The 19,590-nt window shown below is 46.2% G+C and overlaps 1 protein-coding gene across 5 annotated transcripts in view; it reads right to left on the reverse strand.

Annotated features, from left to right (window-relative positions):
• Positions 1–19,590, reverse strand: part of LOC134968988 (synaptotagmin-1-like) — a 136,480-nt gene that overhangs the window by 15,879 nt on the left and 101,011 nt on the right. For all 5 annotated transcript variants that reach the window (XM_063944680.1, XM_063944681.1, XM_063944683.1 and 2 more), the window contains exons 5-8: positions 17,963–18,130; positions 6,257–6,424; positions 6,020–6,137; positions 4,970–5,103 (exon numbers count right to left, since the gene is read on the reverse strand). In XM_063944680.1, coding sequence (XP_063800750.1) covers positions 4,970–5,103; positions 6,020–6,137; positions 6,257–6,424; positions 17,963–18,130 — 588 coding nt within the window. The remainder of the gene's footprint in view (positions 1–4,969; positions 5,104–6,019; positions 6,138–6,256; positions 6,425–17,962; positions 18,131–19,590) is intronic.

The raw sequence follows: 19,590 nt of genomic DNA on the forward strand, positions 1-19,590 counted from the left end.
TATAAGCAGTTTGTTACACACCGGATCTGGGATACGATTAGGTGTGCTGGTTCTACGGCTGGTTTACCGTTACCGTTGTTGGTGGAGACCCATTCTATTAGGAAGATGGGTTTTCTTAGGCGTCTGCCCGTGGAGTATCGGGCGGTTTACCGTTGCCGAGCGGCTGTTTGGTCGGGTTCAAATTCTTTTGCTTAACTCTATGTGTTTGATACCCTGGCTGATGGGGACCTAATGTTTGCTCAATCGGTGCTGCAGAGTTGTCCGCACTCTCCCACCCGGTCTGGAGCTTTGGTATAGACCCCATGGTCCTTTTGGAGTCCCCAGCATCCTCTAGGAAGTAAGAGAAAATAGGATTTTAGTACCTACCGGTAAATCCTTTTCTCCTAGTCCGTAAAGGATGCTGGGCGCCGGTCCCAGTGCGTACTGTGTCTGCAGTTATTGGTTATGGTTGCACTTTGTGGTGTTTCCTTTCTGTCAGGTTGTCGCTGATGTTGTTCATGCCGTTGCATGCGGTTTCTTATTATTGGTTGTGTTGACACACAGGTTGTGTTGCATATTCTCTCAGCATATGGCTGTATGTTTTTTATACCGTGGGCTGGTATTCTATTGAACGCCATGTCTTGCGGTATGTTTGTGGTGTGAGCTGGTATAACACTCACTGTGTTTAAATTATAAATTATTTTCTCGAAATGTCCACCTCTCCTGAGCACAGTTTCTAACTGAGGTCTGGAGGAGGGGCATAGAGGGAGGAGACAGTTTACACCCACTTTAAGTCTTTATAGTGTGCACAAGCTCCTGCGGATCCGTCTATACCCCATGGTCCTTTTGGAGTCACCAGCATCCTCTACGGACTAGGAGAAAAGGATTTACCGGTAGGTACTAAAATCCTATTTTTTGTAAAATTATATCAAGAAGCTTGCACTTACATATATGAGATGTATCCATATAAGACATGTTTTGATAGTTTTATTTTTTGTATTTGTTATTCTTACTTGGAGGAATCTCCATTGTCACTTGGTAACCATTCAAACCTGATCGTGAACAACATTGATTGGAAAATGCAAACGTGTTTGCAAGATATAAGAGCTCTATGGGAAGTGTTAAGCCTGGCCCTTTGACGAAACTCATTGGGGCGTGGCTTGTTGACGGACGTTGAACCCCGCAGAATGCAGTGGTGAATCCCGTCTTTTTATGATTATTCTTATACTGTTTAAATAGCGGTGATTGTACCTCTATCTCTGGTACGCACTCAATTGGATATGTTGTGTATGATGTTTTATTAAATTGTTACTCTTTTTAATGCACTATTGGCACCCCCCACAATTTCATTTTTTCTAGACAAACATTTCCCCGTTTGGAGACGGGTGTATGGGGTGGACGACAGCTGATGCATGTGGCAGCGTGCAGATAGACTGCTAGAGACGTCACTTGTCTGAGAGTTTTCAGTCTACTATTGAACTCGTTAGTCCAGCCTTGGACCTGTAGTTCCACAGAAGGACTTAATTCAAAACCTGTTTGTGCTCACTCTTTGAAATATATATATAATTTTTTAACTGTAAAACAAGTCCAGCAAGAGAAGCCCGCAATAGTGGGTGGGCACTCCTGAGGATCGCCAATCACTGCTGCAGTCATGGTGATGCCTGGAAAAAGGCTGTCACTTCACTGCCTGATCAATGCTAGCTACAGAGATCAGGACAGACAGGGTGGCGGGGAACGACAACAGATGTGACTGCTATATTGCAAGTGCAGCCGCGGCTCCTCCATTTACACTGTAGTCATTCTCATCTGCTTTCCAATCGACTGGTGGGAGGGATGCCCGGTTACTGTGGCCAGCAGTGATTGGGACATACTAAGGAAGGAGCCATGGGTACAGCAGGGGCAAACAGAGGATTTATATGGGGGGTTCCATAACAAACACACACTTTAGATATATATGTGTGTGTCTGTTACAGTCTGCACTCACTCCAGTAATACAAACGTGAATTGCCAAACTTCCTATAATGTTGCAGGTAGAATTAAAGGGAGCCGGCACATCCGCAAGTCCAAAAGAGTCTGTCACAAAATAGGGAATAAGGTACAAAATACCCAGGGGTATTCGGGCACTGTGAGGCGAGGTGCTTGGCTAAGCAGCAGCCGGTTTTTAGGGTAGTCACTCCCTATAGGATAACAGAAAAAAAGGGAAAGAGGGCTGCGCTGTCAGAGGAAAGAACAATACCATTCACTAAGTGTATACATTTTAAAACAATTTATTAAAAAACAATAACTCATTAAAAAAGACAGTATTTTGTGCAAATAAGCCAATTATAAGCAAGATGTATTTTTGCCAATTATATATGATGGATGAAGTTTAGCCCAGGTAATGATTCAGGACTGATGTTTTATATTCTGTAGGATCCGTTCCACATTTTGCCCATAGATGATATGTCCAGTTTGATTCCACTGTAAAGAGTCCCTTTTAGATGGTATTATAGAGAGTCCAAAGGAAAGTTCCATATGCCGCTAGAGGGTTATTGCAATGTCCCATGTATGGTGGGTACCTCATGCAGTGCGGAGATTGAATGGTGCCTCTCTAGGACTCCACTGGATAGCTGGTAAGCGATGTGGGCTGGTTCGGGTCCAATTCAGGGTTGTCCTGTTCCAAAGGGTAAATGCCTGACGCGTTTCGCTGCATAGACCTTGCAGCTTTTTCAGCTTTGAAAAAGCTGCAAGGTCTATGCAGCGAAACGCGTCAGGCATTTACCCTTTGGAACAGGACAACCCTGAATTGGACCCGAACCAGCCCACATCGCTTACCAGCTATCCAGTGGAGTCCTAGAGAGGCACCATTCAATCTCCGCACTGCATGAGGTACCCACCATACATGGGACATTGCAATAACCCTCTAGCGGCATATGGAACTTTCCTTTGGACTCTCTATAATACCATCTAAAAGGGACTCTTTACAGTGGAATCAAACTGGACATATCATCTATGGGCAAAATGTGGAACGGATCCTACAGAATATAAAACATCAGTCCTGAATCATTACCTGGGCTAAACTTCATCCATCATATATAATTGGCAAAAATACATCTTGCTTATAATTGGCTTATTTGCACAAAATACTGTCTTTTTTAATGAGTTATTGTTTTTTAATAAATTGTTTTAAAATTTATACACTTAGTGAATGGTATTGTTCTTTCCTCTGACAGCGCAGCCCTCTTTCCCTTTTTTTCTGTTATCACAAAATAGGAGCATAGCAACCAAGAGTATATAAGTGCATGGAGAGGGAACCATGGCAAACCGCAGCACAATTCATAGTAGCAGAGTAAATGCCATATTCTTATCAGCAGCCATTCCCTGAGTGCATGAGACCATGGTTCCCTCTTGTGGGTGTGAAGGCCCCCTTTCATTTTATATAATACGGATGTGTGTGTGTGTGTGTGTGTGTGTGTGTGTGTGTGTGTGTGTGTGTATGTATGTATGTGTGTATATATATATATATATATATATATATATAATTTTACATTTTATATATATATATATATATATATATATATATATATTTATATTAGAGATGTGCGGGTTCGGATTTACTCGGGTATTTCGGGTTTTGCTTATCGGCTATCCAAAATGCGTGACATCCGTGATCCAATAAGATGCCGTTTCGAGCCCCGAGTAAAACCGAACCCGCACATCTCAAATATATATATATATATATATATATTGTTTTATTTATATATATATATATATATATATATATATGAGACACATAGCATAAATGTGTATGTCACACATTGATCACACACACTCCCCATTTCACTCACCAATCAACAGCTGCAGGCAGAATCGGGCACCACTGATTAGTCCCCGCCCCCTTGCTGCAAAACATCGCTGGTCTTCCAGTGGGGGGCAGAGCCAATACGACATGATTCCTAGAATCATGTCTTATTGACACCGCCCTCTCTCTATTGCCCCGCGGATCGCAGTATTTAGCCATGAAGGGGCAGTGCTTAACAAAATGGCATCCACTGCAGAAATAGAACAAAAAAAAGTCTGGGGGGCGGGGGTTTCGGGTACTCAGAAACCTCCCTTGCGTGCACCACTATACAGAGCGACTTGGATGTCTCTCTGAGACTGGTGGCTGCTGGAAGATTATGTTCCAGCAGCTGTACAGTGGGCTTTCTGACTGGTCACATCAAATGGAAAGCCCAGCCTGGCATGGGAAACCACACCAGGCAAGTGGTTAAAAATAATGTTTTGACATAGTTCTATCTATTTTGTTTTACCAGTTATTTCTTAGCCTCATTTTCATAAATAGCCCCCACTCCCCACCTCCCTGTTTGCATAGTTTGGACAGTGGGGGTCATTCCGAGTTGTTCGCTCAGTAAATTTCTTCGCATTGCAGCGATTTTCCGCTTAGTGCGCATGCGCAATGTCCGCACTGCGACTGCGCCAAGTAAATTTGCTATGCAGTTACGAATTTTACTCACGTTTTTTTCTTCGTTCTGGTGATCGTAATGTGATTGACAGGAAGTGGGTGTTTCTGGGCAGAAACTGGCCGTTTTATGGGTGTGTGTGAAAAAACGCTACAGTTTCTGGGAAAAACGCGGGAGTGGCTGGAGAAACGGAGGAGTGTCTGGGCGAACGCTGGGTGTGTTTGTGACGTCAAACCAGGAACGACAAGCACTGAACTGATCGCAGATGCTGAGTAAGTCTCGAGTTACTCAGAAACTGCACAGAGATGTCTTATCGCAAAATTGCGAATCTTTCGTTCGCAATTTTAAGAAGCTAAGATTCACTCCCAGTAGGCGGCGGCTTAGCGTGTGCAAAGCTGCTAAAAGCAGCTTGCGAGCGAACAACTCGGAATGACCCCCAGTATTGTATAAATATTGCAAATTATTGGTAATCGCTCCTATCTTGTAACCAGGTCTATCCAAGTGTAACTGGTGAAGCAGCCGGTGCTTGTACCTATGAATAAATGCCGCACCTGAATTTGTTCTAGCGTCACATCAAAGGTAAATTGTTCGTTAAAGTATGGGTTCAAGGTGTTCTTCTTCACTCCTGTCTTCTTACGCTTCCATTTCTTCTTATTCAGAGCAAGCTGCACTTTCACATATGGGTCTGTTGGGATAGAGAGGTTGAGAAAAAATAGGCGGGAGGCCTATGTATTGAATGTGGGAACTATGCATGTAACAAATAGTGGTTGGCGAACAGGGGGCCTTGAGTGTTTACGCCGCTCTAGGATTACCATACTTTATGCTCCTATTCCTTTTTACAAATAGGGCTTCTAAATATCAGGATCCAGACAAGTGGTAACTGAGCTAAAGACACCAGAAGCAGCAGGTTGTAGTGAAAGCTGCGAGAACAGGTAAGAGCAGGACAGTGTCATCTATCCTCATTCTGGTGGGGCTGTACTAATTCTGGGTCACTATCACACTCAGGTAATACATTTTGGAGAGAGTCTATATGTCACACTGCTCTGCACATGAGGTGGGAGCTGCATGCAGGGCACAAGTGGATGGGAAAAGGTTTGAAAGCAGCCTAGTTTTCATATATTTGTTTGACTCTTTGGGGGCAATTCAATTGTTTATGCGTGCCCGATCTCCCGTCTAAAGTGAACGGAGAGTGGGGGGCACCATACAAATGTTTTTTTTATCGCGCTAGTCTTACCCAAACAGGCCGGGTTTAGCCTCGTAAAGCATCGAAACCCATCTAAAGTAATCAGTGTTACATGAAAAGTGCCGTTTAGGGCCGCCAGCTCTCGCGCCTGAACGGAGCAACAATTGAATGGCTTTGTTGGGCGCCCGGCAATGACAACCTCTGGTGCAAACAACTGAATTTCCCCCCCCCCTTCCCCCTTTATTTCTAGCCATTAACAACTTATAATACATGTATGAAACTCTCTGTGACAACTATCATGCTTGTTTTACATAAAAATCTCTACAAGGTAAGACCACGGCAAGCATCACACTCTTAAGTAAACCAATGGATGCTATATAATTCAATCTCTCTGTGTATGTTATTTTCAAAATATCACCTGACAATCCATCATTGTCCATTATTTTGATTTTCTTAGCCTCAAGGATGACAACAGTGAGTTTAGAAGTCACAGGGGTATATTTCAATGAGAAGCAGATGTCTCCGAGTTTTTCATACTGTAAAAAGATTTCAGCAATAAATAGAAGTATGCGCAGTAAACGTTTCTGTGTATTTTTGGTATGTGCTGACAATATTCCCAGGATGTGGCTCCGTACCAGTGTAACTGCGCCCTCACCTCTGATTTGCCAGCTGCCTCCAGCTCTTTCCACTCTTCAATGACATGCTGCAGATCCATGTCCCCAAGTTGCAGCCGCACCTCCCCGATCACGTCATGCTTGGAGAAACGGTTAAAGTCATAAACCTGCATCACGGCCTCTGTTTCTTGTATCTCTGACTGTAGGACCTGAAGTATATTACACTGTGTTACTCCAATCCACACAAGGAACATTACAGAATGTAAAAATTCTCAGATAATGTGTTACATATCTAGAGTAGGTCCGTTATTACATCTGAATTAGTGGCATGTGAAGAAACAGCTCAAGATCTTTATTACATGGTGAAGAGCATTGTGTCAGTGTAACACCCACCATAGGGTTCTTATTACTGTTTTTCATATTCAAGAAAGGGTTATCCTCTGCCTTACCCTGCTTTGCACACTCTACCGCTGTCCCCTTGCATTCTAACAGGGTGCCCATGGACAGTGCATGCCAACAACCTGTTAGAGGGTGCCAGGCGCCCAGAGCTGTCCTGAATGGCAGATGCTATTTCTCTTGGATCCCTAGCGGCAGCTTTACTCCCAAGCAGGGAGGGGGAGTGCACGTTACAGGCTGTCTGACTAGTCGGCTGGGACCAGTGTTTTCCCTATTAAGTGAAGTACACTGTGTCCAGGAAGCGTGGTGCCTAGAGGGGCGGAGCTTAATTGCTGCACTCACCCGTACAGTTGGGACTGCACAAAGCTTATGACAGGACTGGTGAGTCTGCACTTTCACAGGAGGCACACTCCTCGCCCCTGCCGCTACTCTGTTACGTACAAGCTACGTTCCAAATGTTTGTATAGCTGCCGATGTGGCTAATTCAGATCTGATCGTAGATGTCCTAAATTTAGCATATCTACGATCATTTACTCTGACATTCAGGGGGACGCCCAGCACAGGGCTAGTCCGACCCGCATGTTGTGCCCTGCCCCCTCCCCCGCACAGGTGCAAAAGCAGTTCGCGGCTGCGATGCTTTTGCACCTGGCGAGTAGCTCCCTGCCAGTGCAGCTCCTGCGCGCTGGCAGGCCGCGTCCCCTGATCGCATCAGCTGCCTGTGACGTCACGCAACCGCCGCGGCCCGCCCTCCCCCGAAATGGTCCTGACACGCCTGCGGTTATGCCGCTGCAGCAATCCAGTCTGAATTAAGCCCTATGTTTGTCTCCTATGTGTGGTTATCAGTATATATTGCTATGTATTGCTGTGTCTGACACATATGTGTGGTTATCCATACATATTGCTTTGTCACTCACACCTATGCGTATTTATGTACGCTATAGATATTGCTGTGTCTCACACTCATCTATGTGTATTTATCAGTACATATTGCTGTGTCTCCCTCACCTCTGAGTATCTAGACCAGTGATTTTCAACCTTTTTTTACTCGCGGTACATCGAACAATATTTTAAAATTGCCAAGGCACACCATCAGTTCACCCACAGGAAAACAAAAACAAAAAACACGCATTGGCCCTCATAGTAAAAAACAAATCCACACATACATTGGTCTACACAGAAAAAAACAATCACATTGCTCCCCACTTAAATCAAGTTGCTCCCTACATGAATCCTATTGCTTCCCACATGAATTATTCACATTGTTCCCCCCCATAAATCCTATTGCTCCCCACAGGAGAAATAACATAACACATATTAGCCCCTACCGCTCAGCTGTCCCTCAGTGGCAGGGGTTGTTCATAGTGGAGTACTGCGAATACTGAGCAGCGGGCGGTCGGGCAGGTGTGGATGTGGGTGTGCAAGGAAAACTGTGGATGCAGGCTTGAACTGGAAGATAAGTATGCAGGCGGGTGGGCTGGCTGAGTGGTGTGATGCGGCGGCCGTGACCTATGATATCACACCGCCGCGTCACCAAGACATAGGTCATGGCCGGAGCATGACTGATCCTCTAAGAAGAGGAAGCTGCTGGCTCCGCGGCACACCTTGCAACTGGTCGCGGCACACTGGTTGAAAAAGCCTGAATTAGACTGTATATTACGCTGGTTCTGTGCCAGCCAGTGTACAACATGTGTTCATCTGCCATTTGTACAATTTATTTTACGGGTATGGCCCGCTACTACGGCTTAGTCTGCAGTCATGCAGTTGCAAAGGCGGTACAGTGGGTGTAATGGTTAGCATTACTGCCTCACAGCGCGGAGGTTGTGGGTTCGATTACCAGCGAGGCCCTGACTGTATTGAGTTCTTCACGTCTTTGCGATGGGGTACTCCAGTTACTTTACCAGGGGTACTCTAGTACACATTCTGCAGAGCTGTCTGTCACACTAGTATATACCACCTAACTGTGATTTCCAGTTGCCTACTGTGACATAGTATTTTAAGCATATCATCCTCAGTGTACAAGTTGATATTGATTTTTATGACCCCTGTTAAACTTATTCTCAGGGCATGACAGACCTCATGGTTGCTGTGCGCCGCTCCCTCGACATGGATTGTCAGGTGGTTGGCTGTTGGTCTATTCAGTCAGCGCAGGAAAGTAGTTACATCATAGCGACCTAGATAGTGCTGAATCTCCTGTTCTCCATTAATAGATTATGGGGCTAATTTAGGTTGGATCGCAAATTGCGATCGCCTCTACCTGTCAATTGGGTTGGCTGGGGGCAACGCTCCATTTCCAGGGTGGAGCCAGAGCGTTGCAAGGGCGGTGCGGCGCGAACGAGAGGCGCAGGCAGCCAAATGGGGGCATGATCACGTCACATGCAGCCACCATGATCAAGAACATGGCAGAGGGCCTCCTGCAAGCATAAATTGTGCTGTGTTCGCAATTTCTGCTTGTTCAACGGGGGGAGGTGCCGGTCAGCATACTGGGCGGCCCCCAGCATGAGATCCAATGCAATCCTTACTGAAGTAGGCCCTATGTTTGCTAGTGGAACTTGCTCCCACGGTGGTCACGGCGTTTGCAAGTTTGGCTCAACCGATTCCTGTTTCGGGTTCAGCATCTTTTAGAGACCCACTAGCTAAACCTAGGACAATTGTCTCAATTATATTGTGGTATATTCTAACCCTCATCGCACGGTTCTCATACTTCTCAATCACAGCTCAACTGATACCTTGTCAATGCATTCAGTTCTTGAGGTAGTTTGGCATCTTACTCCAGTGAGTTTTCTTGAGGAGTCTGAAGCACAAATCTTACGCTCTGCGGTTATGGCGGCTCTGTCTGGACCTAGACTGTCGATCGGGTGCTGCATAACGTTCAGCACGAGGGTCTCCACCATCAACACTGTTCAGTATGCCAGGTTTTCTCATTGGAGTTCCAGTAAGTAATTCGCCACAAATTCGGAAGGTTGCTCAGCATTCCTCTCGACTCTTATTTTCTCATTCTATCCAACAGCATTTGTCATTCTCCAGGGGTGGCTAGTTTGTTTGTATATTCCAAATCCGATCATTGGTCACTCCTATTGGGTCATCGTGACCACGTACGTGAGTCTCCTAGACTTGGTACTGTGAAACTATGTTTTTGGCTTCACGACCTTTTGGACACCGTCGCTGACAACATTGCACATCAGTGTGCTCACACTCCCAGACTTGGAATTTTCTGACTTTCTTTGGAGCCCAGTCCGTCAGGCCGGGCAGCGTGTTCGCATTTCATCAGACTCCAACAGTTAGTTTTTTACAGTTCAACACTGTGGTGGTGTCCTATGTAACTAATAGCGAGCACACGATGAGCGGGGCTGCAATAACATGCCATTACATCCCGTTTGCGGAAATAAGTAATTTTTATTTGTCTGCATGTGCTATTACTGAGTCTCCGTCAGCACAAGTGGGAACCACCGTGGAGGGATCCTTTGAGTCCCTCTCTGAAAAGCCCCCCCCATGAAAGTTAGCCCATAGTCTACTCTGGAATGTTTTACAATCCAGAGCTTGGTAAATCCGGCAGCACAGCAGCCACCATAGTAATCTATAGGGGCTGCTGGCACTATCAGAGATAGAGGCACCGCAGCATATGTCAGAGATTAGCTGCTGCGATCTCTCCTTGTTACATCTGGTGATACTTAATATTTGCGGTGTGTTTAGGCTAAATCCTACAAATATACTATGATAAATAGGCTCCTAAATCTCATTTGTTATACATTACGTCAAATTTCAGACTTCATTTGCTGTTGTTAACACTTTACACAATGGTGGAGTTAGGCTGCACAATGTGGCTTCACATTAGGGGGCCTATTTATCAATATTTGTGGGATATCCCCAGGGGCGCTTTAAGAGAGGAGGATTCCTGTGTGCTGCCTCCTCCGTACGGGCCCCCTCCTCCCTGCAGGAACGTTGTAGAGTCTGAGCACTGGGGGGGTTCAGATTCCACTGCGCATGCGCAGATCTGCGAAAAAATGGCGCAGCGGACATTTTCTCAGAGATTTCTCTACTGCACAAGTGCCGAACTCCATGAAAATGGGCGCTGCGCCATTTTCACAGGGTTTTAACAGCGCCGGTGACATCGTCGCGGGACTCCAGAAGGGTGAGTATTAAAAATATGGGTGCAATGTGGGTCCCCTCTGGACTCAGGGGCCCATGTGCACCGCACACACTGCACCCATTATAGAAACGCCAGTGGATATCCCCCAAAACACCCATTTTGCAGATGTATCCACAAATATTAAGTATTCCCAGAATGTATGTACAGAGTCCGCAACGACTATCAGAGATATCTGCTGTGATCCAGCATTATCAACCGCAAAAACGCCGGATTTACTAAACTCAGGAATGAGAAGCATCCCAGACCTTGGCATTGTGGCTAATGACATCTTCAGATACCGTCAGCCATTGTAGCCTATAGTTTAAAGTCTGCAGAGTTTACTGGGAGAGGTTCCCATAGGACACTCTTCACTCGCGGTCAGAAGTCTGAGCAGTACCGCACTGGGGTCCCAAAAGAGTAAACGCTAGCGATCTCTGCTAACACATCGCAAGGATGGGCTCCTATCGGTGCGCCTGTCCCTTCATGTGATTACTAATACATCCTGTGGCCCTAGGGCACAAATTCACTACAAATATCTCATTACAGGTGACACGGTTACGTTTCTGGATTCAAGGATTTGCTGAATTGGAAAAATGAAAAGTGTCTGCTTTTTTGCTGAGATTTTACTAATAAAAAAATCTGTAAAATAATACTCCTAATTTATGTGACAATTGACTTAAATGCCCCTACTAAGGTTATTTCTCTGACGTCCTAGTGGATGCTGGGAACTCCGAAAGGACCATGGGGAATAGCGGCTCCGCAGGAGACTGGGCACAAAAGTAAAAGCTTTAGGACTACCTGGTGTGCACTGGCTCCTCCCCCTATGACCCTCCTCCAAGCCTCAGTTAAATTTTTGTGCCCGAACGAGAAGGGTGCACACTAGGTGGCTCTCCTGAGCTGCTTAGTGAAAAAAGTTTAAGTATAGGTTTTTTATTTTCAGTGAGTCCTGCTGGCAACAGGTTCACTGCACCGAGGTCCGGAAAATCGGCGTCAGAAGACGTCCTGTCTTCAATAAGGTAGCGCACAGCACCGCAGCTGTGCGCCATTGCTCTCAGCACACTTCACACTCCGGTCACTGAGGGTGCAGGGCGCTGGGGGGGGGCGCCCTGAGACGCAATAAAAACACCTTAGATGGCGAAAAATACATCACATATAGCTCCTGGGCTATATGGATGCATTTAACCCCGGACAGTTTTTCCTTAAAAAAGCGGGAGAAAGGCCGCCGAGAAGGGGGCGGAGCCTATCTCCTCAGCACACAAGCGCCATTTTCCCTCACAGCTCCGCTGGAAGGACGTCTCCCTGACTCTCCCCTGCAGTCCTGCACTACAGAAACAGGGTAAAACAAGAGAGGGGGGGCACTAATTTGGCAGATTAATCATTACAGCAGCTATATAAGGGAAAAACACTTATAGAAGGTTATCCCTGTATATATATAGCGCTCTGGTGTGTGCTGGCAAACTCTCCCTCTGTCTCCCCAAAGGGCTAGTGGGGTCCTGTCCTCTATCAGAGCATTCCCTGTGTGTGTGCTGTGTGTCGGTACGTTGTGTCGACATGTATGAGGAGGAAAATGGTATGGAGGCGGAGCAATTGCCTGTAATAGTGATGTCACCCCCTAGGGAGTCGACACCTGACTGGATGGTCTTATGGAAGGAATTACGTGATAGCGTCAGCACTTTACAAAAGACTGTTGACGACATGAGACAGCCGGCAAATCAGTTATTACCTGTCCAGGCGTCTCAAACACCGTCAGGGGCTCTAAAGCGCCCGTTACCTCAGATGGTCGACACAGACCCAGACACGGACACTGACTCCAGTGTCGACGGTGAGGAAACAAACGTGTTTTTCAGTAGGGCCACACGTTACATGATCACGGCAATGAAGGAGGTTTTGAACATTTCTGATACTACAAGTACCACAAAAAAGGGTATTATGTGGGGTGTGAAAAAACTACCCGTAGTTTTTCCTGAATCAGATGAATTAAATGAGGTGTGTGATGAAGCGTGGGTTTCCCCCGATAAAAAACTGCTAATTTCTAAAAAATTATTGGCATTATACCCTTTCCCGCCAGAGGTTAGGGCGCGTTGGGAAACACCCCCTAGGGTAGATAAGGCGCTCACACGCTTATCAAAACAAGTGGCGTTACCGTCTCCTGATACGGCCGCCCTCAAGGAGCCAGCTGATAGGAAGCTGGAAAATATCCTAAAAAGTATATACACACATACTGGTGTTATACTGCGACCAGCAATCGCCTCAGCCTGGATGTGCTGTGCTGGAGTGGCTTGGTCGGATTCCCTGACTGAAAATATTGATACCCTGGACAGGGACAGTATATTATTGACTATAGAGCATTTAAAGGATGCATTTCTATATATGCGAGATGCACAGAGGGATATTTGCACTCTGGCATCAAGAGTAAGTGCGCTGTCCATTTCTGCCAGAAGAGGGTTATGGACGCGACAGTGGTCAGGTGATGCGGATTCCAAACGGCATATGGAAGTATTGCCGTATAAAGGGGAGGAGTTATTTGGGGTCGGTCTATCGGACCTGGTGGCCACGGCAACGGCTGGGAAATCCACCTTTTTACCCCAGGTCACCTCTCAGCAGAAAAAGACACCGTCTTTTCAGGCTCAGTCCTTTCGTCCCCATAAGGGCAAGCAGGCAAAAGGCCACTCATATCTGCCCCGGGGCAGAGGAAGGGGAAAAAGACTGCAGCAGGCAGCCTCTTCCCAGAAACAGAAGCCCTCCCCCGCTTCTGCCAAGTTCTCAGCATGACGCTGGGGCCTTACAAGCGGACTCAGGTACGGTGGGGGGTCGTCTCAAGAATTTCAGCGTGCAGTGGGCTCACTCGCAAGTGGACCCCTGGATCCTGCAGGTAGTATCTCAGGGGTACAAATTGGAATTCGAGACGTCTCCCCCTCGCCGGTTCCTGAAGTCTGCTTTACCAACGTCTCCCTCCGACAGGGAGGCGGTATTGGAAGCCATTCACAAGCTGTATTCCCAGCAGGTGATAATCAAGGTACCCCTCCTACAACAGGGAAAGGGGTATTATTCCACGCTGTTTGTGGTACCGAAGCCGGACGGCTCGGTGAGACCTATTTTAAATCTGAAATCCTTGAACACTTACATACAAAGGTTCAAATTCAAGATGGAGTCACTCAGAGCAGTGATAGCGAACCTGGAAGAAGGGGACTATATGGTGTCTCTGGACATCAAGGATGCTTACCTCCATGTCCCAATTTGCCCTTCTCACCAAGGGTACCTCAGGTTTGTGGTACAGAACTGTCACTATCAGTTTCAGACGCTGCCGTTTGGATTGTCCACGGCACCCCGGGTCTTTACCAAGGTAATGGCCGAAATGATGATTCTTCTTCGAAGAAAAGGCGTCTTAATTATCCCTTACTTGGACGATCTCCTGATAAGGGCAAGGTCCAGGGAACAGTTAGAGGTCGGAGTAGCACTATCTCAAGTAGTACTACGACAGCACGGGTGGATTCTAAATATTCCAAAATCGCAGCTGATTCCGACGACACGTCTGCTGTTCCTAGGGATGATTCTGGACACAGTCCAGAAAAAGGTGTTTCTCCCGGAGGAGAAAGCCAGGGAGTTATCCGAGCTAGTCAGGAACCTCCTAAAACCAGGCCAAGTGTCAGTGCATCAATGCACAAGGGTCCTGGGAAAAATGGTGGCTTCTTACAAAGCGATTCCATTCGGCAGATTCCACGCAAGAACTTTTCAATGGGATCTGCTGGACAAATGGTCCGGATCGCATCTTCAGATGCATCAGCGGATAACCCTGTCTCCAAGGACAAGGGTGTCTCTCCTGTGGTGGTTGCAGAGTGCTCATCTTCTAGAGGGCCGCAGATTCGGCATTCAGGACTGGGTCCTGGTGACCACGGATGCCAGCCTGAGAGGCTGGGGAGCAGTCACACAGGGAAGAAATTTCCAGGGCTTGTGGTCAAGCATGGAAACGTCATTTCACATAAATATCCTGGAACTAAGGGCCATTTACAATGCCCTAAGTCAAGCAAGGCCTCTGCTTCAGGGTCAGCCGGTGTTGATCCAGTCGGACAACATCACGGCAGTCGCCCACGTAAACAGACAGGGCGGCACAAGAAGCAGGAGGGCAATGGCAGAAGTTGCAAGGATTCTTCGCTGGGCGGAAAATCATGTGATAGCACTGTCAGCAGTGTTCATTCCGGGAGTGGACAACTGGGAAGCAGACTTCCTCAGCAGACACGACCTCCACCCGGGGGAGTGGGGACTTCACCCAGAAGTCTTCCACATGATTGTGAACCGTTGGGAAAAACCAAAGGTGGACATGATGGCGTCCCGCCTCAACAAAAAACTGGACAGATATTGCGCCAGGTCAAGGGACCCTCAGGCAATAGCTGTGGACGCTCTGGAAACACTGTGGGTGTACCAGTCAGTGTATGTGTTCCCTCCTCTGCCTCTCATACCCAAGGTACTGAGAATCATAAGAAGGAGAGGAGTAAGGACTATACTCGTGGCTCCGGATTGGCCAAGAAGGACTTGGTACCCGGAACTTCAAGAGATGCTCACGGAGGACCCGTGGCCTCTACCTCTAAGAAAGGACCTGCTCCAGCAGGGACCCTGTCTGTTCCAAGACTTACCGCGGCTGCGTTTGACGGCATGGCGGTTGAACGCCGGATCCTGAAGGAAAAAGGCATTCCGGATGAAGTCATCCCTACCCTGATCAAAGCCAGGAAGGATGTAACCGTGCAACATTATCACCGTATTTGGCGTAAATATGTTGCGTGGTGTGAGGCCAGGAAGGCCCCTACAGAGGAATTTCAACTGGGTCGTTTCCTGCATTTCCTGCAAACAGGACTGTCTATGGGCCTAAAATTAGGGTCCATTAAGGTTCAAATTTCGGCCCTGTCGATTTTCTTCCAGAAAGAACTGACTTCAGTTCCTGAAGTTCAGACGTTTGTCAAGGGGGTACTGCATATACAGCCTCCTTTTGTGCCTCCAGTGGCACCTTGGGATCTCAATGTAGTTTTGGGGTTCCTAAAATCACATTGGTTTGAACCACTCACCACTGTGGACTTAAAATATCTCACATGGAAAGTGGTAATGCTGTTAGCCCTGGCTTCAGCCAGGCGTGTCTCAGAATTGGCGGCTTTATCCTATAAAAGCCCTTACCTAATTTTTCATACGGACAGGGCAGAATTGAGGACTCGTCCTCAATTTCTCCCTAAGGTGGTTTCAGCGTTTCACTTAAACAAGCCTATTGTGGTACCTGCGGCTACTAGGGACTTGGAGGACTCCAAGTTGCTGGACGTAGTCAGGGCCCTGAAAATATATGTTTCCAGGACGGCTGGAGTCAGAAAATCTGACTCGCTGTTTATCCTGTATGCACCCAACAAGCTGGGTGCTCCTGCTTCTAAGCAGACTATTGCTCGTTGGATTTGTAGTACAATTCAGCTTGCACATTCTGTGGCAGGCCTGCCACAGCCAAAATCTGTAAAATCCCATTCCACAAGGAAAGTGGGCTCATCTTGGGCGGCTGCCCGAGGGGTCTCGGCTTTACAACTTTGCCGAGCAGCTACTTGGTCAGGGGCAAACACGTTTGCTAAATTCTACAAATTTGATACCCTGGCTGAGGAGGACCTGGAGTTCTCTCATTCGGTGCTGCAGAGTCATCCGCACTCTCCCGCCCGTATGGGAGCTTTGGTATAATCCCCATGGTCCTTTCGGAGTTTCCAGCATCCACTAGGACGTCAGAGAAAATAAGAATTTACTTACCGATAATTCTATTTCTCGTAGTCCGTAGTGGATGCTGGGCGCCCATCCCAAGTGCGGATTGTCTGCAATACTTGTACATAGTTATTGTTACAAAAATCGGGTTATTATTGTTGTGAGCCATCTTTTCAGAGGCTCCTCTGTTATCATGCTGTTAACTGGGTTCAGATCACAGGTTGTACGGTGTGATTGGTGTGGCTGGTATGAGTCTTACCCGGGATTCAATATCCTTCCTTATTGTGTACGCTCGTCCGGGCACAGTATCCTAACTGAGGCTTGGAGGAGGGTCATAGGGGGAGGAGCCAGTGCACACCAGGTAGTCCTAAAGCTTTTACTTTTGTGCCCAGTCTCCTGCGGAGCCGCTATTCCCCATGGTCCTTTCGGAGTTCCCAGCATCCACTACGGACTACGAGAAATAGAATTATCGGTAAGTAAATTCTTATTTTTCTTATCGTAATTACTATTTCACAGTTTAGCTAGTATATGGTTTTGTTCTACTTTTCAGAATCAGGAATTGAATGGTATAAAAGCTGTACCCCACCGAGATACAAACTGAGATTATCTTATCTGGATTTTACAACGTGCATATTTTCTCCAGGTTAGGCCAGTTCTACTTATACAGAGCAGGAGAATGTAAAACAGTTATCTGTGAATGTACAGAATGCATTCACATGCGTGAACATGTTATAGATCCCCTTTATAACATGTTCACTGAGCTGACATGGAAAATAGGGATATTGCGGCAGATTCAGTAAGAATTGCAAATTCTGCTAAGTAGCGAATTTGCAATCCTTGTGATCGCATGCTGGGGGCCGCCCATCGCATGCTGACCGCGGCAACCCCCCCTCCCCCCTCCTTGATCAAGAATAAATTGCAATTGCACCACAATTTCTGCTTGTTAGCAGAAATTAGGGTGTCTCCTGCCTGCTCAGCTTATTGGCTGCGCCCGTAGGAGACCCACTGGCATCTTTCTGATCGCGGCAGCTGCGTGTGACGTAGCCCCGTTTTGATTACACCGGTCCTGTTTCTCCTCCATCACAACGCTTCACCTAGGAAACAGAGCGTTGCCGCCCCCACCCCGCGAATGCCTCTGCCTGACTGACAGGTAGAGGCATTCCCATTTCCTGCGGGCGCAACATTTTAGTCATTTTTGCACATCATTTCGCGATTAGTGACCCAACCTGAATCTGGCCCATTGTCCCTTGAAATTTGGTGTAATTGAAAACTGATTATTTTCCAATAATTTATATATCCTGTGTCTTATTTCCTATTCTGTCCCAAACCTCCATTATAGTATGGTCTGCAACTGTGTTTACATTACAAAACCAGTAATGACATATCTTACAACAATGTATAGATCACCGGGCTCACTCCGATTATATACTGTGTTTGTATCCCCGTCGTTTTGTATTATTCCTGTTTTTCTGGCCTTATAATATTGGATATGTTCTTCATACTGTACCTTATAAGTGAAGTTCTCATTGAAAGTAGGGTTCAGTGTCTTGCGATACACTTTGGTCTCATTTTTCTTGCGGGTATCGTTTGTTAAGAACACGACAACGTACGGGTCTGATGTCCCTCCAATGTCCATAGCCTTCAGGGACGCAGCTTGCTTCACCGCAATAGTGATCTGTATTGAACAGCACCCAGCAATGGTGTCAGTTCATTATATTTATTAAAGGAATGGGTTTTTTTTTGTATGCATTGTATTGCCTTTATCATATTTACTTAATAAAGTTAGTGTATGCATATGATTCCTTTGATAAAGTGACATTTCACATTAATTCCAGTGCATTAGAAGAGACACAGGGATATGCTTTAGTTTTGTATATTTTCTGAAAAGGTTTTAACCAAACTATGGTCAAATTTGACATATTCTATAGAGATTATTATAAAATCCTGTTCTAGTGAATGCAAACTCCAAATATAACCATGACCCCTTTTTATTTGTAGTGAGTTTGACTTACCCATTACACACTGAATGCATAATATGGAATATCTGTCCTCAGGGAGAGTCAGTGCTATAGTCCTATACAAGCATCTGTGGCATTCAACCTGTTCTTCGTTTTCACATTTAGCTAGGCAGCTTCTACTTAAGTAAGCCAAGTCATCATTTAAGGACTCTTAATGAATGGAATGGCTTTTCAACTGAAATGCAATAGTTTATAGGGCATCAAATAGCAGTAAGCCATAAGAAACCATCAGGTACAGATGTGTCCTCATACATCTTGCCTCAGTATGCCACGTAGCGGGAGATGTCTGGTGTGAGTGAGCGGACAGGTTCCGTGCTACTCCGTTAGCGTCTGGCCTCTTTTTCTGCCAAAAATGTGTCTTATCCGCATTGCTACACGAACAGGACGCACAAGCAGACCCTGATGGTAAAAATGATATGCGGCATGCCTATATTCTGTGTGCGTCTGTGGCTGTATCTGCATACAAAATGGTATATTACACTGGTTTCTAGGAAAAAACAGTAACATACCATTTCGTATGCAGATATAGCCGTGGTCGCGCACAAAATATCGGCATGCCGCATATTTTAATCAGCATAAGCTGCTTGTGTGTCATATTCACATTTGTTTGTGAATAAGACGCATTTTAATGGAAAAAGTTGCACTTAAATATGCTCGGCGCTACCAAGTCACAGCATGGCGTAACTAGAAGGGCTGTTTAACGTGCAGGGAGGCTAGATGTCAGTGGACACATCTGTAGTTCCAGAGAACAAGTGCCTTAATATTGCAAAACATCACTTAGATCCTATTATATGAATTGCCTTCTGTCACATAAAAATACATGATTCAATACTGTAGACCATCTGGTTAGTGATAGGTGTAGGATTAGGGGTGTGGTATGGAAGGTAGATAGTAATAGGTCGACAGTGTCTAGGTCGACCACTATTGGTTGACAGGGTTTTTAGGTCGACATGGTCTATGTCGACAGGTCAAAAGCTTGACGGGTTTTTTTATGTTTTTTTGGTGTCGTTTTCTTCATAGAGTGACTGGGAACCCCAGTTAGTGCACCGTGTTCGCTCGCCATGCTTCGGGCAAGGTGCCTTGCTTCGCTCGGCACAGATTACCGTTCCAATCATAG

This window comes from Pseudophryne corroboree, chromosome 11, assembly GCF_028390025.1.
Source record: "Pseudophryne corroboree isolate aPseCor3 chromosome 11, aPseCor3.hap2, whole genome shotgun sequence".
NCBI classification, from domain to species: domain Eukaryota; kingdom Metazoa; phylum Chordata; class Amphibia; order Anura; family Myobatrachidae; genus Pseudophryne; species Pseudophryne corroboree.